This window comes from Hippoglossus stenolepis, chromosome 19 (genome assembly GCF_022539355.2).
Source record: "Hippoglossus stenolepis isolate QCI-W04-F060 chromosome 19, HSTE1.2, whole genome shotgun sequence".
In the NCBI taxonomy this organism is placed as follows: Eukaryota; Metazoa; Chordata; class Actinopteri; order Pleuronectiformes; family Pleuronectidae; genus Hippoglossus; species Hippoglossus stenolepis.
This window is the reverse complement of record NC_061501.1, coordinates 5,096,573-5,120,736: the sequence shown is the minus strand read 5'-3', so window position 1 is coordinate 5,120,736 and position 24,164 is coordinate 5,096,573. Positions and strand designations below refer to the sequence as shown.

The following is a 24,164-nucleotide window of genomic DNA, read 5'->3' as shown; positions in this document are numbered from 1 at the left end:
CGAGTCAGCCAACTGTGTTGCAATCCAAACCCTACGTGAGCCAGAAATCCAGTACAGGTCAGAGTGTGGGTGTTTAGTGGGTTCTTTTACCGGACAAGGAGAAGAGGAGACGTTTGTTATGGATCACCTCTAAATCTGTGGGAAAAACTCAAAGAGCACATTATTTGATGCCTCTTGAGGATGCAAGCCAACCACACTGTAATCTCTGATTTGAAAAGGAAAGTTGTGCAGGCCAAAGGTCTGTGCTGTTGAATCTGTCAATCTTTTTGGGATTAAAAGGCCAGGATAGTCAAGAACAGATAAAACAACGGGGTAAGACAATTTAAAAATAAAAGCGGTGCAGAGATTATGAGAAGTTACAGCCAAGGTTATAGTTTGACAACAGGGTAAGAGCAGGTCGAATAAATAGACTTTACTGGCCCTGTGTCCTTAACTGACAAATCAAACCTGGCAGTCGCTGTATTGCTCTTACCACTCTGCTGCGGTGTGTTTATTCACTGCACTGAAAGAGTCATAGAGGCTTTGATGTTGCCCCGACTCTGCTATTATATTCTTGTTGACATCCATTTCTCAGATGATCCTGCAGTCTCCACTGGTTAGCGGTTAGCTCTGAATAATGCATATTAAGTAATGAGCTGCCCAAATGGAGCAGTGGGCAGTCAGTTAGTCCTTGCACAAAGCAATCAATTATTCGATCAATAGCCCTCATTAGCTCGTCATATAGTTAAGCTGTATGTATGGGCCTCTGTTCGGAATTAATAATTTACGGCCCACAGAGGGAAATGAGGAGGATGGCCCAGTTCAACCCTGTCTCATGTCTGTCACCCTCTTGTCAGATAAAATGAGAACAGACATTTATATGGAATCAATTTATACATTGAATTATAACAGTAATTTTAAATTTCAGACAAATTTTGTCATCTTGTTTCTCTTTTTTTAAATGTAACTATTGTTATCACTGTCCAGTTGTAAAAGGGATTCCTCTCTGAAAGCTATTCTTGGGGTTTCCTCCTTTTTGTTGCATGTCAAAGAGGGGTTCTCGGGTTGTTTCTTATCTGACAGTCAAAGGATACATGGTGCCAAATTCCACAGAAATTGTGTATAATCGTTGTTAGGTTAGATTAGGTTACTTTATTTGAGGCATCCATCCAAACACATTTCAAAATTATAACACACTGACAAGACCACAAAAACCATCACAAAAAGGGCTAAAATGATTTTGAGCAATGTAATTAAAATGTAAAACTTTTAAAACTAAAACACTCAGAGTGTATACATTGGACAAGACCTGAATTCAATCAAGCTTTATAAAATTTCACACTATTATAGATATCAGTTCCATACATTTAACTGATGTTTTCATCAAGAGCCATGAATTATTCCCTGTGAAAATGGTGACAATGTTGAAAAATGTCCTAATTTTAGATCCGCCCCATGATCTGGATCAACTCTAAAATATAAAGGGTTCTTTGTTGACCAATACTGCATCCTTCCACCAAGTTTCATGGAAAGCTGTTTGGTTGTTTTTGTTCAATGCTACAAACAAACATAAAAACCTACTTACAAACAAACATGGGAGAAAACATAATCTCCTTTGCGAGGTAATAATAAGATGTTCCAAGCTGTGACAAATGACAAACCAGTATCCACTGGATGTGACTGCTGAATGCAACTCTTGTGTGATCAATCTCACCCAGTATAATGTGTGCAAAATGGCACATGACCTTAAAGAATGGAATGTGTTTGAGGTTAAAACCTTTGTCGCACATGTGAAAATGCACCTTGCCTTCAAAGCGCTCCACGAAGAGTCAAGCTGCGCGCTGTACTGTAACATTTCCACGACACATTTTCAGATGTTGGTCGGCGGTTGTTATCCAGATCAGCACCGGTGTGTTTTGCGCCTAAAACAACCTCGCTCAAGGGGGCAACGCTGGGAACCTGGTCAAAACCAAAACCACTGGCGCCAGTACCACATAGCGATAATCCGGATAGGGCAGAGCCTTTGGAGATCAGAGTCCAGTGCCGCCATAGTAGCTTTTTCTCCTGGGACTCTTAAAATGAAGAAAAAACACCATCTTGAAACAGAATTCCACTACACTCAAGTCTTACTTCATTAAAAAAGGTTTCAGTAGGACTTTATGCACCTAATTACAAAGGTTGGGCCAAAGAGTCCACCAAGCCTTATGCTCAGCTTTCAGTCACAATTAACAGCACTGTCTACCTCCCAATCATTAGGCTAACTAACAGTAGTCTCAATTCCCAGCCCAGTGTCTTAAATCCCCTTCCTGCCATAAGTGGCCATGTTTTCTTATTCTAATTGCATCCAGCCGTTTGGACCTGAATGGCTGTCTAGGTGTTAATTGGTTTGAAGGACTGCTAACAGGAGACAAACAGGGGAAAGGTGAATTAGGACGGTGCATGTGGCCCATAAATAGCATGATGTGGCCTGGGTGCTGTCATGCCTTGTTTACAGGTGTTCTGGCTTATGTTCTCCATTAAGTTGCCCAGGAGAAAAGATACACACACCCACACACATCACGAATCACAGAAACACACATGTTCTTGTGGTATGCCTGATGCAATGATGTTCTTTTAATGACAGTATATGTCATATTTTATAATTATATATGTGTCTCTTATCTAAATCATTCATCTAAACTTAAATTGGAACTAAAATCTATTAAGCTGTTTTTCACATTGAAAGCTAGAATTGGTTTACAGTGAGCTGCTTTAGATTTTCCACAGACAGTTGGACATGGTAAAAAATACATTCATACCCACACACTCTAAGTTAAGGGGAAATTCTTTTTACTCACCCATGGTTGCCTGTGTCATCCTCCTGCACACAATTAATTCATAAAATCGTCTATAAAACATGAGTTGGGGGTGGAAACATGGTTACACTGCTCATGGAAAGCTCACGTTTGGCCACCTCTGCTCGTCTCTTACCCTAAAAGAATCGTCTGAGCTGCCTCGCTGCATCCCACCGTGACCATTTAGATACAGGGCCAGGGAAATAATGCAGCTTAAATTGCCTGTTTAGATGACTCTGACATTACAGAGATACTGTTTGATGTCTGTTAGGAGGCATTATTATGGAAAACATTTGGGCAGTGATTGCTGTTAGACAATCCAAATAGCACATTATCCTCGTTCTAAATCTTGGACCTGTTCGACTCCAAGTCTGGAGCTGAAATAAAAGGGAAACAAAAACAGGTCTGAAGCACAACTGAAGATCAACCCAGTTCAGTGCCTCTTAAATGACTCCTCCAACAAACCTAAATTTAACAACATTTTCAGTGTTTGAAATACCAGCACCAAATACTATTCAAAAGCAAACGCTGGCATTTTCCGTGTCTGTTTAACAGCTTTCTTCGAATATCGTCATAAAGATTTATTTCCCAGAGCTCATGTTCTCTGTTGCCTCAACAAAGTATGAACAGGTTTTTACATGCATTTAGAATTCAAAATGCTTCCCTGTGTCACAGGTGTCAGAGGCGGCTGTTTCCCTGCAGAGAAATCTGCTGATTTTGTTCCTTGAAACCCGCAGTTTACACATCTTCTGAAGGGGGAGATTAGACTCTTGGGAGGCTTTTTGTTGCACCTCAAGTCACTGCTGCCTTACCCCGTTTGCCAAGGGCTATTTTCTACGCAGATCAGCTGTCCACCTGCTGGAAGAGCTGACATTCTGGCTCCAGCTGCATGCTCCACTTTCCAAAGGAGCCTTTGAGAATGGCTGAGGGGATTTGCAGCTGTGTACATCAGAGGGGAACCTGGATCTCCAGCTGGTGTTGGCATGGTGGGGCTACAGAGCAGGGCAGTGTCCCTCTGGCCACAACACTGGCCCCTGTGTTTAGAAGGGATGGAGGGAGAATGAACATCACTCTCTTTCTGTGTCAAGCTCATTCTTTGTATGTATGTAACTTACTTTCTCGCCTCCTTCAGTTTCTGATAGTAAACATCATAGTCTGATTTGATCAAGAGAATTTTGGTTGGAATGAGATACTGTACATCTGTGCTAAAATGTGTATGCAGCTGTTAACTGTAAAAACACATCCTAAGTATTATTGCACAAAGGCTTGAATCATCAGATACCCATTTAAAAAGAACCTAAGAAAAAATCAGGTGAGGCCTCTACGGACAGTGACCATAATCTGAAGCACAAGACATAAACTGGAACACTTTAGTCTCATTTATGCTCAACATTAGATACATATATGGAAACGGACTGAGTCTTGTATACGTAGTCTGTGCTCACTTATTCTGTATTTGTACACGTCTTCTGAAAGCTTATGGATTCGAGCGAAACAGATTAACCAGAACACTACCACCAGAAATCATGGGGGGCAGTGTAAAGAATAGTTCAAGCAAGACAATCATAGGACACGATGCTATTAACTACAGGCATCTACATGATGTTGTCAGAAACTCTCCCCTTTAGTGGTTTTATTGCTGAACAACCATGACAATGTAAAGGGTGCATGAATGTGGGCAGTGAAATAAGTCCCCTTTTCGTACATAATGGCAGTATAAACTAGCCTTTATTCTAATCTGTTCTTCTTTCAAGTACTTCCCCAAAACCCAACTTTTAATCCAAAACCAGTTTGGGATGCAGTAAGACACACACATACTCTACATTACTGGTCCTTTACTCGGTGTCAGCAGCTGACTGCCTCGGGCCATGTCAATTAGTAGGACTGCAAATGAACTAAAGGTTCAGTGCAGAATCTCATTTATTTCTCCATATTCTGAGGATGAACTCTGCCATGAATGGTCGCTAAAATAAAAGTTAAACCCCTTCAGACGGGCCAGCAATGATGATGATAAGTGAATGGTAATGTGAAGGAGACATGCGGGGAGGTTTGATATTTGAATAAGAAAAAGACAGACGGAGATAAACATTGTTATGTGTAGAGAGTGAACAGGGGCAAGAGCAAAAATATCATGAGGAGTAAGAGAGGAAGATGAAGTTTGGATAGACAAAGAGTAGAGAATATAAATTTAGGAAAGTGCACAGTCTCTCTTCTTCCCCCCCGAAAGTGTCTGACAGCATGATCTACCTGCTGATTTACATTCAAACCACTGTGTGTGAGCAGACACGGGCTCTCTGCCATCTTGTGAAGTGCAGATCTTTATTTTAACCCTCTATCTAGCTATTTTTTATCTCCCTCTTCATCCCATAGCTGAAAATCTCTTTGGTATTGCCCTTTGAGTTCTAGGCGAGTACGAACACTTGGATGTTTTTTTTCTTTTTCCGTATGCAGCAAGTTGTGCCAAAGTTATATGTTGTGTATCAGAGTGAGTTTTGCCTCCAGGCTGATAGTCTCATAACTATTTGATGAGTCTCGAACTTAGGGCTAAGTCTTGACAGAAATTATCCGCTATGACCTTCCTGACAATGTTTGGATGAGTTGGGTAACTTCTTGCAATTATGGTTCCCTTTGATCTGTGCTCTTGACTGAATAAAACATTAAAAACATCACCAATAAATTATGACAGATCTGTGTTGCCAAAGTATTTGAACACAGTAACTGCAAAGCAGACATTGACAGGTATGAACCCATCTCAGAACAGGCCTCCGAGCACTGATACATAAAAGCACACAAACATCAATGCAGTGCTACCTATACTGTAGACACATTCAGTTAGGTACACAGTGTGTCTGTTGAGAGTTAATGCACTGCTTCAGTTTGCAGAGAAAAGAGGAGACCGTAGTAAACAGTCGCTGTGGTCTGCCCTGCGGCCTGGACTTGTCATCAACACTGTCAATTAAGTGCTGATTAAGAGGTGGAGCCGAATCGCCGACAGCTAACTACTCACTGCCAAGATCCTAAACTTGCCCTGTTCACCTCATTGCCCCGCACACCCCTGCAAACACCCCCCCACCGGCCTCCCTTACAATACCGGCCACTCAAAACAACGCTATTTCAAGCTCGCTAGCTCAATTCCTAAATGTTAATAATCTTACCTTCATCACTGAGATTATTTCTCTTTTCTTTGATGCACTTGTGAAACGTTTTGACTATAGTAAAGTAATGTGGATTATTCATACTGCATCCACCAACATACAATAGATTACAATAGAGTAGCACATAAACTGTACATAAAATGAGTTGTCTAAATGTTCCAAGCCTTCCACATTGTAAAGTACAGACTACTGTTATTACCACAATTTGAAACTGATCCAACTTGTGATGTTATCTGATCTGATTGCCCCAAAGCCCAAAAGTATCCACAAATGTTCAGATTTAACCCTCTTGTATATAGATGAAGTTTCAAATTACTTCAAACAATATGGATAGTATCCTGAAATCAAAGTTTTTCATTCTCAAATGAGTTGTTCTGCATCGAAAAACAACTACTTTTACAGCTATTTAAATTAGTTTTTAAATACAATGAGTTTTTGAAATTCAACATTAGATTGTGTGTAACGAAAATGCTGCTCACTCCAGCCCTTTCTCGCCTTTCCCCACACTTCAAAACCTCTCACCCCCTTCAGCCTCCTAGAATTGGCGAGCGCTGAGAGCCTCTGATTTGCCCCCTCCAGTCCTCAACCTCCAAACCAGATCAGTGCTGTGCTCGGCCCTGCACAGCTTCTCAAGGTTGGGCCAAGGAGAAACTGCAGAAAGGCATCTCCTGCCATCTGTTTTATTTGGACGCATGTCGGATCATGCGGCCAGGTAGACAAAGAAGAAGACAAGACCTACTTAGACCTGGAGAGAGAAAGGGAAAGCAAGATAGTCCTCTTTAATCAAAGACAGGTTGTTTTCCTGTGTTGTCAGCATGTCCCTCGTTTCACATCCGATTGTTCTAGCAAGTGTGAGAGACAGAAGGTGACTTTTGCCTGGCACAGTTATGTTGGTTGTTTTTACTGTGGTCTGCTTGGGCACTGATGGATGTTTGAGAAAATGGCCCAACTCCCCCAAAAACCACAGGTCTAGTAATAATACCCCATATCCTCGAACAATTAGTCTTCCCCTGAATATCTTACAGGCACAGAGTTTTCCTTTCTAACATAAATATTGTTCCTCCCTCAGCAGGAACTCTAATCATGGGAACCCTCTGGCCTCTACGCAATGTCACCTTCCCTCCTCAAGGTTGCAGATTCAAACTAACTAGTCCCCCCACATCCCGCTAACTAACTAGCCCACTAGGCTGTGACATCTTCATCCATCACAGCCCTAATAAGGGGTATCTTTAATTACACTCTCCACCCGTGGATCTGTATCTCTTTTCTCTCTCCCACTAACAGACTCGCATCCATCCATCCACTCCTAAAGATCCCTCCCAGGGAAGGCTATAGCATGTCACTGTCCCAATGCTCGGGACTCAGTAAGTCGATCCAACAGGAAATCAATAGCAGGGACTAATGCTGAATAATTGAGGTTACGGGAGTTCAGCAGCACTCCCCAGACATGCACCCCACCCCATCATGTAACCGCCCATTATGCAAAGGGTGGGACGCAATATGTCCTTGTGTCCCTTCTCTCACACCGTGTGTACGGATACATTTGTTTGAGTCACTGATTGTTTTAACAGTGGAGCGCTCCAATTTGTTGCTTGCTCATAAGCTATCCAGTTGTGGATTTATTGTTCTTTAATAAGAGGAGTCATCTGGTGGAGTTATTCACACAGATCCACTCAGAATACTCGCTTGCCTAGACAGAATCCTGTGACATCTCTCTCCCGCGTAAAACGTACTGTAGATTTGGAAAAACACACTCTGACAGGAATCTGAATGTAACACGAATCTATGCTTGTAAAACCTGATTTTCTTTTAAGGTTCCTTGACATCTATTTATGGGGGATATCACATGTCATAGCCACATTTCCTTTTCATTGCCAGAGCTTGTAGAAATGGTAGGCTGACAGGAGGGAGTGCAGTTACTTGCAAGGTACGTGGAGAGTGGCATGCACTAGAGGGCACAAGCTGCCTTGCTAAGACACACATTTCTATTTGGAGAGGACAGAGAGGGTGAGTTAAGAGATGGACCTGTGTTCAACAGAACAGAGAGGAGTGAGGGACCTTCTGAAATGTGTCACCTTTGTAATAAAAGGCCAAAAAAATGAAACCCATTTACTCTTTTAATGTTTGATTCAAGGTCGTGCCTGAATTGTGAACTGTACTGTCAGGTTGGCTTGCACAGTGCACACATAGCAAACACTGGTACACTGAGCGTTGAGTTGATTTTATGTGTCAGTGTTTTGTTTGACAGAGTTCATGTGTCAGCCAGAAGCTGCTGGTATTAGAGTATTATTTGGCAAACATGGTGCAGCTCTGTTTGTCTCTGTGAAAAGAGCCAGGCTGTGATGTAGTCACCTCTGATACACAGAAATAACTAAAAAGATCAAATGCAGGAAACCAGCTCTCACTAGCCTTCACTCCTGCACCTATGGCACTCTAACAGATAAGCAAACCTCTGGTGTTTTCGCTTTGTTACAGTACTATCAAGTCAGCTTGTAACTTCTGGAAAGGTGCATGCACATCTCCAAGAGGCTTCTTTTATATTCCAGGATGTAAGTCTGCCTCCATGTGAAACTGACTGCAACACAACCTAACACACACTTCTCCACAGCCAAAACCTCAGTGCCATAGAGGCACTGAGCTCTGTGAAGTGATGCGCTTGGCCACAGCTACAGAAACAGCATGGGACGGCAGAAGCTGCAGAAAAACACAATCAGTGTCTCAGTGGACCATGTCCTTGTTATTCAGTCTAAATCTCAGGTGCGGAATTTTCCTGCTGTCTTCAGACAGAACCGTCCTACGTCCTGCCTGCCCTGCTTAAATGTCTGCAATCACTGATCTCCTCGTGCTTCAGTTCACCATGTAACTATACACACAACAACACATCATCTAATGGTAAATGGTCTGTATCTATAGTGATTTTCTAGTCTTGATGACAACTTAAAATGTTTTACAGACCAGTTTTGCCATCCATTCAGTCACACACACATTCATACACTGCATCCATGTACAGCACTGTCTCTATCACACATCACTCACGCACTGTTGGCACAGCTGTCAGGGGCAATTTGGAGTTCAGTGTCTTGCCCAAGGACACTTAGGCATACAGAGTGGAGAAGCAAGGGATTGAACCACCTGGTTAGTTAGTGGTCACAGGATGACCTGCTGTACCTCCCGAGCCACAGCCGACCGAATGTATACAATGGTTGAAAAAAGAAATGAACTTACACTTTTTTATAAATTCACAACACTGCAGCACTTAAAGGGAAGGAAAAACAAGTGTATTTTACATTGTCACTCCAGATTTGTCGTAAAAGTTATGCACTATGTGAGACACAATTTCGTGTGTGTCTGTGTGTGAAATTGTGTCTCACATAGTGCATAACTTTGTCTTTCAGGATGCTCTTGTTAAGCACACGGCTGCAACTGCTCTCTTGTAATGAAGTGGATGTACATTTCTATCTCGCAGAGCAAGCCAGTCTGTTCCCTTATTGGCACAAAGCCATTTCTTTGTTGTCTTCTCATGTTTTTCGGTGCGCTAGCGAGAGTGTCACTTCTCACATTGTGTGTGCACCCCCCTACAGACACACACATAACGACAACCATGCTCTCTCCCTGCTTCACCTCCTCTCCTCTCCGTTTCCTCTCCCTCCAGGCTAAGGCCACTCAGGCCTGCAGATGGCAGATAATGACAGCACTGTCCCCACTGGCTAGTATGTGTGTTCTTGTGTATATGTGTCGAAGTGTGTGTTGTAGATGTTGGCTCAGCCTCTGCTCAGTTTAGTGCCAAGTGAGGGGCGTTTGGCTCCACTTGGCCATCTCCTTGCTGGCTGACTGGGTGACTCGGTCAGTGGCTGGCCTGAACACTTCATTGACTCGCTGGTGTACTAGGTGCTAGACATTCGAGCTAACACACCAGCTTACGAACTGGATCACTGGGTGGCTGACTGGCTGAATGGTTAAATAGCTTGGAATTCATTCACTAGCTCATTGACTGACTGGCTGGTCGACTGTTATACTTACCAACTGATTAGTAGTCTTGCTGGGCCTTGAACAGGCTCATTGACAAGCTCACTGGTTTAGTGGCACAACACTGACAGCTGCTCAGCTGTAGGACCAGGAGAGATATAGTAACCACTCTGTGTTTGTGTGTGTGGCTTTGCCTCGTTGTGATATACTGACTGCAAGAGAAATTGGTAGTAAACTCTACTAGTATTATCAGCAGTTTTTTTCTTGCTTAATTTCTAGACAGTAGGAACTTAACCCTTCAGTAAAGCCTTTTTCCCAATGGTCAAACTCCACTACTAATATCTCTGTTCAAGCAGTGGTCGAACATCGTTCAGTCTGCAGCTAGTTTAGAGAGACTGAAGTAAAAGATATAAAGGTCAACTGATTTAACATGTTCACTGGCCTCCATGTTGCTTTCTTGTTTACTCATCCTGTTTTCCAGTGCGTTTGAAAAGAAAAGCACAAAAGCAAACTGGTCTACTTGCAATAGGAAAGGATTCAATCGCCTTTTGTTTAACAGGTTTACCCGTGTTTAGGAAAAGGGTTTAATAGTGGTTTGTTGTGTTTTTGTGTTTCGTTTTCAAACAGAAGTTAAAGGAGTATTCCAAAGCTTCTTTGTACTAGAATACTCTTTCAAATTTTCATAAATATAAATACATGAAATAATGAATTTATTACTAATGATCTGCTTTCATAAGTCACACTGACTGAGGTTTTTGTTTTGAGATTTATTTACATTTCAAAGTAATTCTCTTTGCATATAAATCAGTCTGTGTATAAATATGGCCTCTGTTGTGGGTCCATGGCCCCGGGCAATCAGGCAGCTCACCTGGGGACATCCCAGGTGACGGGGCAAAGGCCACCCTGGAGGGAGATGTAAGTCAACCTGAATCTCTTATGTCATATTCATATGAACTGTACTGGTTGGGAGTTGGTGCTTAAATCTGGGGGAAAAAAGGGTTAAAACAGGATTGTTTGGCAGACACTATTCACTCTTCTCTTGTTTATTGTGATAGCTTCAATTTAGATTTGATCCCTGTGTACATTTAATAATCAGATCTCTAAACCAAAACCTAACAGGCAAATATAACATAATAAAGTCATTTAAAGTAGGAAATTTAGATTTCTGGGTCAGTCTTTGTGTATTTTGTCAAAAAAGCTCATGTTCATGATATTTTTCCTGCATACCTGCTTTTGGTGTTATCCTTTTCTCTTAGTCTTTTGAAAAATGCTCTGAGACAGATAATACTTACACAGTTAAGGTCGGCCTGCATGAGACAACAATCTTAAAGCTTAAATTCTGGTTAATGATCAGATCTGGCCTCGTTACAGGTATGAAACAACTGATTTCCATCCACCTTGACTTCAGAGGATGCATGGCCTTGTCGGGATTCGGTCGTCGTTCTCTGTCTGCTCCACTCTACTTTCTGCTCCTCATTCCCTCCATCTCTTTCCACAGGGAGGCCTTAAATGTTTGAAGCTTTTCCTTTTTTCTTTTGGCCTGCTCTCTCTCTCTGTGCCAAGGTCCCTGAATGTGGACTTTTTAATTACTCTCTCCTGGCTTTTTGCATAACCAATGAAAGATTGAAGGGCACTTCCCTCTGAAAAGCACAGTTAGAATCGGGGTTTTTCTAATGCCATCACCTTGGGAGAGGAATACTAATACACAAACTGTGACTTTTTGTGCTTTTGTGTTTATTTGCAGTTGGTGTGTGTGTGTGTTGGTGCACTCATGACATGTATAGATATTTGTGTATGTTTGTATTTTTGAATTTGGCCCCGAGACAGAGAGTCGGCCGCTGTTTTGCATGTGAATCAAGGCTATAGGGAGGAAAGGCATTCTTACTTTGGGTGTGCAGTGTGGTGGGGGACGGGCCAGAGGAAGACAGTGGGAACAGGTAGCTTCATTGCATTCATTCAGTGCCTTTATTATTCTTTCCGGGTTTTTCCATCTTCTTTACTTTGTCGTATAGCTTTTTTGTGCATCTAAAAGTTCTGCTAAGTTACAAAGGCCAAAGTCTGCAGCAGAAGGAGAAAACTCTTCTCCTGCAAAGGGTAAAATTCCCCATTTAAATTCCTGGCTTTTTTCCATGAAGCATCTTTGCCCCCAGAAAACATGTAATAGTCCCACCTAACGACTAGTTTGGCTCAAATTGGTACGGCAGAACCAATGCCTTTGTTACCATGGCTACAGTGGTGTTTATAGCTGATCAGGAAACTCTGGATATGGGGTGTGACATTTCAGACACACGTACTCAGTAGTTGCCGAATCACAAAAGAATTGGGCCAGACAGATGCAATTTTTGAACCTGGTGTGTTCAGCTGGTTGTGTCCCTTGTACTTCTCTTTAGTTGCATGCACAGCTAGCATAGCATGCTAGCACCAAAGACGGCTATGTTGTGTGTCCCGAGTATAAAACTGTGATCGTTGTTGGTATGACGATCGCACCAAGTATCAGACATGCCCACTCTCAAGCGTTAACACAAGGCATACATGTGATTCCACAATGGTGGAATGGTGGAAAGCCTCCAGATGCCAACATAACTCTGTTTAGACGGAAAAATGCATAAAGTGTGGCAGTAAAATAAATACATGCTTAAACAAGTGATTGGACTACAAAAAGCACAGCCAGTTCTTTCTGTTCATTCAACCTAAAAGTATTAAACGTCCTTCAAGGCAACTTAAAGTAAAGTCCATGTAACTATATTTGTTGGACTATATTTGTGAAAGCTGTGGCCAAATGAATTGAAAGTAAAAATAAATACCTATCTATTCACGGAGAATAGCATCAGATAATTAATATGATTACATTTTAAAATGTAGACATGTTGATGGAGCAAGATTAGTTCAGCATTATTTCATGTGTCTGCTCAGTGTTAATTAGTGTCGAGGGACTGATGGTTATTTAGCCCATCAAGGTCATAAAATGCTCATCATGTTTCTTGCTTTCTTATGGACACCCACTCTAATTGCATTCATGAATATGTCATCATTTTTTTACCTCCATTGCTCCCTCCTCTCCTCTTCTCATTCTTAAGTTGCCGACTGCAAAGGTCTTTTGTGTGCCTTCAACAGAAATGTTATTATTTCCCATGGCTGAATAGTGTTGAGTTGTACATATGACCACGGGTTATAAGATATTAATATACACAACAGAATGCGACAGGGGTGTAGTAGGGATTTTCCCTTCCGTCAGCACTGCATAGGTAGCGCTCGCGCAGGGTGCCCTGATGTGTGTGAATTCATTTCCTCCAACACAGGAGGAAATCTTCAAAGGCACGGACGAGAACCTGACCGAGTGGATTTTACAGGGATGAGTTTCTAATCTGGCTGAACTTTGCTTGCTCTGTATATTTTCTCACTGCTGCTTCACCCATTCCTTCTTTAACACCTCTCCTACCTTGTGTTATTTTTGCTCCCAGCAGTGAATCTATGACGCGAGATGCTCTGCTTTCAAAAGTAAAATAAATGATGATTTGATGTTTTAGCGAGAACAGCAGCGTAAACCAATCTGAGGACTTGCGTTTGCTTGTTTGGGGATTATATTGCTTTAAGCCTGTCATCTCTCTGCTCGCCAGAGTAAGCCCACGCCATCCAACCACCCCACCCTCCTCCACTGCACTACACTAAACGGAAGGATGTATTCCATGTGTTGCAGCATCTTTACACATTACATTAGCTTTGTGGTGTGTGTCATCATTTCAGGTCTTGTCTTCGCAAGACTGTAGGGCATTCTTCCGTTGCATCAACCCCATGTGACAGCACCTGAAATATGCATATGTTTCTGGAGTCTTGCGAGGTGCCATCTGAGGGTTATCGGGACTGCTAGTGATGGCAGGGCGGATGCTTCAAACCTATTCTCTGAATATATTAATGAGCGAGAAAAATACAGCACTAAGCACTTTGTTGGCTCACTCGACTGCGTGTGAGAAATAATGGACAGGAGGAAATTATTAAATATTGAATATATTGTGTGATAACTCTACAGTAAGAGGAGGAGGGTTAATCCGTTGTGATGAGAAAGTAAAGGTCACATTCTTGTCAATGTGTCATTTAAGGGAAATTAAAGCACCATGTATGCTGTCTATACACCAAAGAGTGGGTCGTAAGAGGGCTGTATTGAGTTGAGCTGTCTGTATACCCATAAATGATAAAAAATCTTACTCTTTGATGAATGTGTTATGGATCCATGGCTGATAGATGGAGAGTGTTGACGGTGGTGATTAGATGGATGGATAGATGGCTGGCATGTGAATGAAGTATAGTGGCTCACGGCTATTACTCAAGAAGTTCAGAGTCCTTATTTAGTTTTTGGTGGAGCAAGTGGCTTTCACTCTTTCCACTGTCACTGTTGTACCTGTAATACCTTTGTGACCCTGGTGCCCTTGCAGTAGAATGATGTTAAATGATAGAGAGGAAATCAAATCTGACGGTATATGTGAAAGCCGGTGCATAATTTAACATAACTCATTCACTACACCAATTTATTCACTGATTATTCCTTTCTTGTTTCCTCTCAAAACAAATAAAAGATAGATTTAAAGAGTCATACAAGTAGAGGCCCTTGGAGTGAATTCAGCTCAATAAGCTTGGCATATCCGTCTATTCTTTAAATTATAATCTCTGCTTACTAGCCATGCACTGACTTTTAGCTTTTGGATGTAAAAGGAAAAGAAAAACTTCCGACAGACAAATGAATAAATAATCTTGTCTCTGAGGTTTGCTTTGTGCCGCAATAAATATTCACAGCAGGATGTAGCCTGGTGCGACTTTGGATTTGCTCTTTAATTGAAGGTGAGGATTGAGGGGACAGGTTTCCCGCGGGTTGACTCATGTCACCCGTCCCATCCACTCGGCTGTGAAAAAGCTGTTGTGGCGGATATGGATTAGTGTCAGAGCGTCACAGTGCAGGTATTACATGTCTCTGGTGGCACTGCCAGCGCTGCCCCATGACTGCTAATAACCTCTATTGTCTTGTGTTGTTGGAATGTTGCTTTATGAACGTTTGGTGGACGCTAGGGACGACTGTTTTGTACCAGTGCCAATCCTAATGCCTGGGCTTCCTTGCAGATCAGAGGTTCTGAAAGTGGATGGGTGTGTTTGGTGGAGGGGTGGAGGAGGGGGGGAGCAGAGAGGTTGTCAAAACATCTCCTCATTCCCTCCTCAGCTGCTTCCTCGCCTTCTCTTCTTCTACCGCACCCTTGCTGCCAAAAGCCAGAAACAGATCAAAGGGGGCCAACATGAAACGAATCCCTGAGATTCTGTTTTTTCGGTGCCCTGTCTCCCCGCTCTCTCCGTTACAGATATGGAAATGCTGAATCCCAAATACCGCCTGTACCTAGGCTGCAAAGTATACCCTGCTTCATCTGACTTCCTCTCTCTATTTTCCTTTTTCTTCTTCTCCTCCGTCTCGTCTCACCCCTTCATCATCATGTCTCTCCATCCTCTGCTCTTGCCTCTATCCAGCAGCCCTCAGGCTTCCAGGTAGATAGCGGTTGATTGGCAGCTGCTGTGACAGTCAGTGGAACTGGCTGAGAGTGGATGAGTGTCAGCCTTGCTCCAGGGGCTTAAGGCAGCAGCAATGTTGTAGCTCTCTGCTGGAGAGAGAAAGGCCCATGAAATAAGACTCAGTCGGTTCTTCTCTTCTCCTCGCTTCTCTCAACTGAAGCAGGTAGGAGCTAAATAGGTTTTTCAAATTGCCAGAGTTTATCCTGAGACTGGAAACTTGCACTCTGTAACTCACATCCTGTCATGTGCCTTCCCTCCCTGATTTTCTCTTTTTCTACCTTTAGTTATGATGTATCTTTTTGTTTTATTGCAGGTTGTATTATCGTGTTATTCAGTGGCTCTTTAAAATATTTTTTTATTGGTCCCCTCCTGTCACGCTACTTGAAAATTTGCCATGCCGTTCCTGTCTGTGCATCACAAAAAAAACCTTTTCTTCCCTTTGAAAAACTTCTGAATACAACTTGACGCCCGCTGTATAGCAGCCACAGGGGGAAAGTGTGAGAATAAAAAAATGGAAACGTGAAATCGTCTCAGTTCTAAGTGGCTGTGACCAATTCCCAGATGGAGGGGAAGCATTTTTATGATGGGTTTCGCCGTGTTGCCTCTTGAGCTCTGTCCCGTCAACAGCAAGAATTGCGTCAGTTTTCCCTCCAGCCAAGTTTGCCCACTTCTCCATCGCTCAGACAGAGGACAGGATGGCGAAGCGAAGAACTCAGAGAGGGAAAACAAATTGAAGAGTCTACATGGGGTGCTTCTCAGAATCTAAATAGATGCTCTGCAGACATGAATTGATAGGTGTGTAAATCAAACAAGAATGTTTGTCGTTTTCGATGAATTCTTCCATCTGTGTTTGTTTATTCATGTCATAGTCCAAATAATTGTCTTCAAGCTATTCTGATACTTTTTGAAGATAGTAATTCAGTAAGCATAATAACTGGACCTGGTAAATAAACACACTTAAAACTGAGAAACTTTTGGTTGGTGAAAATATTCACTTCAGTGAAATATAAATATAATTTGCATCAGTCCTAAATATTTGATGTAAAAATATGAAATACAGCAACATCAATAGCTGTAAAAAAATATTTTCAAATCTATTTTAAGTTCAACTGCACGTTAATATTTTATTGAAAACTTTGATTGTGGATTAATTGAACCTTCATATCATGTAAACCTTATGATCATCCTCGTTTCTGTTAGATGACTAATGGGTAGTTTGATGTCTCAGCATTTCTGCTTACAAGAAATGTCCTTGGTTTTATGAACAGTGGGAACTTTCCATGGCTCTTTGGGTTTAGGGGATGAACAAGCACTTTGAGTATCCCATAAATATTGAATGCAGGGTAAATGGAGGCCCATTTGATTTTGGAATGGTGGGTGTGTGGATGAGTTTAGCTGTATGTTAGATACCCACTGAGTGCTCTGGAGTCTGGTGAAAGGGTGCATTGCATTGCAAAGTGGACCTAATTAGAGGAATTTGGAACGTATTTGAAAATGAATCACACTTCACCGCGACACCAACAACTGTATTCACCACTTCTCTAAATGGGCAGCTTGGCAGGCAGAGGCCTTGTCAGGTTTCTAAATACTCCCACCAATATATTTGAATGGGAGGCCTGATTACTTTGTCACAATGATTCATTGGCTCGCACACTTGGGCAGGTTAAATCCCTCTAGGTTCTACCGTTCTCTCTCGTATGTGTTCATAGCACAGATTTAGCATTAAAAACATCTTGCCTGATTTTTATATCAAAGCCTTCTTATTTTGTAGCACCAGATATCTCTTCTTTCTGATTGCCTTTCAGCTACACTGAACACATTTTTGATAAACCCTTACAACCTGAGGAACATAATTTCAAGATCGGAAATGAACATGATTAGAGTGAAATGGGTGAAGCGCTCAGTGATATGGGTACGTCTCAGAGATGGCATTTGGATGTGAGGAAAGATCTTAGGAAAAGAAATGTCTGCTTTAATTGTGCAAGGCTGGCGAGAGAGATGTCCCAGTAAATTACGGCAACAGTAAACAACATCGGGACACTCAAAGAAAGGCATAAATTCAGATACAGATACACAGACACATACACACATAGGCGTTATCCCTTGCATATGAATTAAATCAAAAAAGGAGAAGAGGGGCTTCTAAACTTGTTTATATGCAGATTTCCCTGTGTTGGGGTGATGAAAAATAGCAAATACATGGAAAAGCACTTGTGCTATTTTTACCCTCAGACAAATACGAAGCCGGATACAAAAAGCTGTTTGCTCCCATTGGCAACTAATGCTTTCTTTGTTAGTTGCTCTCTCCACATCCATGCCCTTCCATTAAATAGATTTGCAGGTAGCACAAAGACATAAAAAGGAACTCATCTCAAGTCGGTAATATACATACTATTGTTCTGTATAGCATGGTGATGATCAGGCTGCTGCTGTACGATTGCTCTGTTTGGAAGGAATAAGAGGTTAATCTTCTTGTGAGAGGTTTAGTAACAGGTTGTGTTGCCAATGAAAACTGTGTGTGCGTGTGTATGTGTTTGTGTCTCAGTCCAGGAGCCTAAGAAAAAGCCTTGACTCGTATGTAGTAAATCAGGATTGGCTGATCTAATTTACTCTACCCTGGTGAAAGAGGAAACGCAGTGTAGTGTTTCTTCTACACCATTATCCAGACTGCTGTCTCTCTCCCTCTCCCTCACATGAAGGGGGTGAGTTGGCTGTAGTGATGAGCAATGTGTGTGTAAGACTGATAATTATGGGATTTCTTTGGGGAGTTCTCCCTATCTTGCCTTAGAAACATGGCAATGTATCACCTTTGTGGAAATGAAGCCGTGTACGCGCTGTGGGAGCCAAACCTGGCAACCCGGAACATCCCACACTACATCACTGCAGGCTTAAATCATGATTGAGGGACTTGGCCGATATACTTTGTGCAACATTACCCTATTGTGAAAATACAGTATATACAGAATGAACACCCATTCATGTACTATATGTGCATACACAATCCTAAAATTAGAAAACTAAATATGTCATATTTCATTCTGTCTTTATCCCCCTATAACGCTTGTTATTTCTTCTCTCTCCAGCTCGTAGCTGTGTATGAAGAACAGGATCCTCACAATGGAGGTGACGGTACCAGTGCCAGCTCTACAGGAACACAGAGTCCAGAACCCTACAGTGACATCAGTTCGGTATCTGCCTTCCAGCCCTACCAGACCAACAGTGAGATCGAGGTCACTCAGTCTGCCCTGCGATCCAGTGAGTCCAGCGATAAATATTGTCATGAATTATTTCAAAGCCAATGGTTGGCTAACAAGTGAATGTTCCATAATTTACGCCTTTCTGCTGTCGTATTTGAGGTTTTGACATCTATTTGTGCTAAAAACTACGATTTTGTAGTCTTGCACCTCCTCTCTACCACTTCTCTCTGGAGCTTTAGCATGATCACGGTGTTTTATGTCAGTCTGAGCCTCTATTTGTATTGGCCGACTGAAGCACATGCAGTCAGGCTAACTACAGGAAATGGATGGAAAACTATTACTGTAGCTCGGTAAAACTCACCAGTAAATGCAAATGGACAGTCAGTGTTGAATTCAGCCAAACTGCCGATCAAATTCAGACTAAAATGTTCCTGCTGGATTTGGTGCGAGTGCAAACCTCTGGGTCATCTGGCAGCGATGAGTCATCAGTTTTTGAATACAAGCTTTTTTCTGTGGATTATGTGTTTTGATACTTTCACAGTATTTACATCACCTAGATCTGCTTTATACACAAAACACACATGGAAATCTCTCTTCCTACTATCATCATTGTGGTATTATTAAATATTATAACTAACAACTTACTTATTGAGCTGTTTGAGGTATAGCAGAGCAAAGAAACTAAATCAACTGTAGGAAAAGAATCATTAAAATTAAACTGCAATGTGCTTTTTTCTAAATCAATGCTATTACCTGGAAATCAAACCACAAAGATGTAATAGTCTCAGATATGAATTTTTTTCTTGTAAAGTCAAGCTTAACTGACTCTTATTGAGCAAGATAAATATTAAGAGGTCAGAGATGCTGCAAAATATTTGCCCAAGCCTCAGTAAAGTTTCTCCCAGGCAGTCACAATGTTGGATTGAAGACTGAGGGATTAGAGGTTATCAAAACATGTCTACTAAATTTACGCACATGAGTCATGGGGCATTTTTTATGAGCTTTGGTTTGTGTGAAACTGGACAGTGTGACTGAAACAATATCAACAAACTTTTCCTACTTGACAACTTACTGGCCAGCATTGGTTTTAGTTGACATGCTTCAGGAGTATTGTGCGGAGTCGAGTGTCTGTCAAGGCTGTGCAGTGTGTCCAGGGAATGGCAGCATACTGACTTAGACAGACAGGTAGAAACTGAGACAATGGAAGCAATTGAGACACAGTTGGATACCCAGTCATGCATGAAGAAGAGCACACACGCAAGAGCAAGTTGGAGACTCACACATGGCACACACAAGTCGGTGACTCAGATGTTGCTCATGTCGGCATATTCACGTCCCATGAAGTGGAACCAGTGATCTGACGCAGAGCCGTCTTAAACTGTAAAGAACATCCAATACATTCAAAGCCAGGACTCACAGATGAGCAAGGACTCACCCACATGCACATGAATGAAGAGTTGAGTTAACTCTCCTGGTTTAACCTCAGAACGAATCCTGGCTTCTCTCAATCTAGATATGTTTGATGTTGCAGGTTTGTTAGAAACCATCCGACCTGCTGTCAAGTCGGTTCAAACAAACCCACAGTTGAAACATGGACCTGGTTTCTGAAGGAGGTACAATAAGTTGGTCTCTTTTATCCCCCACTCCAACAAAGCTTATCCAGTACTGATTTATAGCTTCTAAGACTGTTCATATGTAGTGTATGGATTTCAATAAAACATCCTTCCATTGGAAAAAACTAAATTTAAGGTTGTGTGGGAAGAGTTTTTAAAGGTCCCTGAACAAGGCAATATTCCTGCTTCAATCCCAATTCAGCACACACCCTGAAACCCATGGCTGATTGGTTATTGGGGAGCAAACTTTGAGGGATACATAATTAATGATGGGGTCTGGGGGTCCTCCCTCAGAAAAAAAGAATCCTGCTTAACCTCGTTAAATTCTAACAACTGCAACAAATCACAAACAGCTTGGATGAATAAAATGGCCACACACCTTTGTTTATTTTATAACCAGGTCATTGTGGTAGCTCTTCTCATGGCATCACTTCCCGATGTCGTCACATAATAATATTCAGAACTTCAAAAGCAGATGATATTAACCTACATCTTCTCAAAACACTTTTTAGTTTTTATTGATTTCATGTAATGCAACGTATCTTCTGACACAACAATACCTGAATTACACTAATAACCAATGGTACTGAGATAAATGCCACCAATGGATGATGATGAGTTAATTTTAAAATTTGTAGAAGCAGTTCTAGCATCACAATAGTGGTTAAATAACCAAGCCGGTAGCCAAGTTATTCAGAAAAATGGTTGAATGTGTGTGCGTGTGCAGGATACATATATTTCATCATGGAGTGGCTTTGAGTGGATTAATAGCCAAAGCATGATGGGTCAGTCTTGGGTTGTGCTGAACCAACTCAAAGGATGTTCCAAAAACTGCGATTTTCCTTTTAATTATTTGTTTTATTAAGTTGCTGAACATGGAAAACTACATAGTTTCCCCCTAATTGCATAATAAGGATGCATTTGCTCCACTTGCTTCATTGTTCTGGTGCTTATGCTCAAACCCTATCTCTTAGCATGTTTGCATGGTGGATTCACATTATGATGACTGTCTAAGAAGAGTTTGTGTGTTGTGAAAGTGGGCAATAACATTCTCAAACAGGTCTATCCATAAACAGAGGCAATGCACCATTTACGCCAATCCCTCCCATCTTCTTTTTCTTTTTCTTTTTAACCTTAGATTAAGGTTAAAAAGTGCTTATGTGCTTAATTATCTTTGGTTCATACAAGGACATTATTTTTTTTATAGTGGCAAGCGTGTTATGCCACTGGTTATTTCCATTCTGATGCCTCAAGGGAGTGTTACGAAAGCTCTGTCTTACACTCCTAAGCCTCCTCCTTACAAGGTCTTTAAATTGCGCATCTTGCATTCAAGAAATACAATACTGCCATGGTGATAGGTATATCTTTAGCAATTAGCATAGTGACAGTGGAGAAGAAAGGTGGGAATGAGAAGCTGTGGTTTGGACCTGATTAAGGCGGTCAGACAGATAAGGCCAATGATTTTTCAGTTTTGTGGTAGTTTACATAAGAGCAGTATTTCCAACAAGATAAATGTGAGATTGCATTGTTTGTTACCTGGAGATAATGTATAATGCACATTGACTTTTACCCACTCACGTCCCTATTTCAACTCCAAAGGTAACATCAAAGTTTTATGTGTGTATTGAATACAACTTTTAGGAGATGGAGAGACAGCCAGTCATTAAGACAGGACAGACTGACTGGCATCACATATACACGGACAGGGAGATTATGGTCCATCTAGAGATGCAGATGAGCAAATTACTGGCAGCTATATTGTATATCAGACATCAAAGTGTAGCAGCGGCGCCCTTGGCAGCTGTGCTCTGAGGCAGAGAATTATGGCTATTTAAAATCATCATCTTTTAGAGCCATATTGATTGTTTTTTCTCCTCCTACAACTCCCAAAGTCCCAAACTCTCCTTCCCGTTTTCATTCCTGTCCTCCACCCCTCCCTTTCCTCTGCCTTGGGAAACCATTTTAGATTTCCATGCTAACATGTGCCGTGCAGGTCAAACTGCTAATAATTGGTTTGGAGATGAGATGTAAATTACAATAATGAATGTAATTTTCCCGTAATTATGCAGACGCCAGAGCTGCCTCTGCCTCTACGCACCACTAAATTTTTATCTTTCAGAAGTAAGAGAAAATGTCTGAAACTTTAAATTACGCTGGATCTTAATGGTGCTTGTAGCTTTGGAAGTGAACACTTTGTTCAATGTCTCTCAAAGAGTTTTCCTGTGGTCCTTCTTTTTGAACCAGTAGTTGACTTTGTATTCCTGGCAGTAAGTATTTTAGGTACATACATGTGGTCCTGGGTGACAGAAAAGGTGCAGCAAGTCGGCCGGCTTTTTAATACCTCATTATGGCTCAGATTAATGAAATAAAATGTTAGAGGGCAGATCTGATAACTGAGATCACTTAACTTTCCTGCCTCTCCAACTCATGGACAAATAGAAAGGCACAAATGTAGAGGGTACTCTGGTGTTGATGTGAAAATCAACACTCATCACCAGTGTCTTATACTCAGTGCTGAGGTCACAGTATATGATCAGAGTTCACAGCCTTAAGTGCCCACTTTCTAATGCACGATCCTGTCTAGAGGACTGAATCTATGCTGTTAATATGTGGCTTTCAATGATATGGCATGGACCTGCTTAAGGATCAGTGTGAAATACCTCCTACACACACTTACAAGTGTGAATAGGGTATTCAATAGATGATAAACACTGCTTTGGGCTTTGCCTCTTCCACAGGCATCTCGACCTTCAGAGATTACTACTCTTAGTGATTGTTCCTTGATTGTGAGGATTTTTATCACTAGGTTTTTATAGAGGCTCAATTGCAGTTGCTCAAGAAACACAATCAGTAAATGGGAGAGGCCTAAGTGCTATCGACAGGCCAAAACTACACTGACATCGATGTGGACTGGCTTCAAAACATGAGCAGAAGATCACAGTGATTGCAGTGATAGTTTTTATGATTGACCCCTGCTGCTGTACAGATCAAAACGAAAACACCTTTAGATAACTTGTCATTTTGCCTTTTCCAATGTGACCACCTTTCAAAGTTTCAACACCAGACAACACAAGCATATCTTCTAGTGTTTCTGACCCTTAAGTCGACCAATCTGATGACGAATTGTCCATTCTTCCACGAACCTGCTCCTGTGGTCCTTGAATCTCCGCTCCCTTGGTCCTTGAAGCTCTGCAGTGACAGGGTTGCTGGGAGGCCATTAGAGAGATTGCCTGTGGGGGGGAAAGTGTGGACACCTTCGAAGAGGAGGGCCTTCATCTAATCAATTTGGCTTAGTGGTCTGCCACTGAGCGGGTTCCCTGCAGTCAGCCAAGGCCATATAAAAGTCACTACAGCGGACGAGATGCACAGTGACACTGCCAACACAGGATATAAGTGCACATTGTTCACAGTAACCAACATTTAAGGTAGAGTGATTGTAAAATGTTGCACAAAAACTGCTCAAATAAGACATTCGTTTTCATTTGGACTTGTTCTTGGGCTGTGTACGAATCATTCGCTCAGCATTTTTGTCTTTTTAAGAGCTCTATCTCAGATTGATTTACAGCGTAAGAAGTGGACCACCCCTCCACTGTGGGGTCTTCAGTGGGATTGGGTGAATTCTGTCTGTGAAGTCTGTGATTGCCCATTATAGATAAAATGCCAGGTTTAGGTTTGGAACCACAAGCAGCTATAGGTCTGATATCAGGCACTGATACTTATCTGTCTCATCTGCCCTCTCTCTGTCTAACTGTCTCTGGTCCAAAACTACCTCTTTAATCTCTCACTTCAGTGGTGAGCCGGTGACACAGTACCTTCAAAGAGCTTAGATATCGCAAGAATCTTAGAGTTGATAACGGTGGGGGTGTACATCTG

The 24,164-nt window shown here is 41.8% G+C and overlaps 1 protein-coding gene across 2 annotated transcripts in view; it reads left to right on the top strand.

The window, feature by feature from the left end:
* The window catches only part of LOC118098540 (partitioning defective 3 homolog), a 345,845-nt gene that overhangs the window by 91,030 nt on the left and 230,651 nt on the right, over positions 1-24,164 (top strand). For both annotated transcript variants that reach the window (XM_035142467.2, XM_035142463.2), the window contains exon 3: positions 18,565-18,736. In XM_035142467.2, coding sequence (XP_034998358.1) covers positions 18,565-18,736 — 172 coding nt within the window. The remainder of the gene's footprint in view (positions 1-18,564; positions 18,737-24,164) is intronic.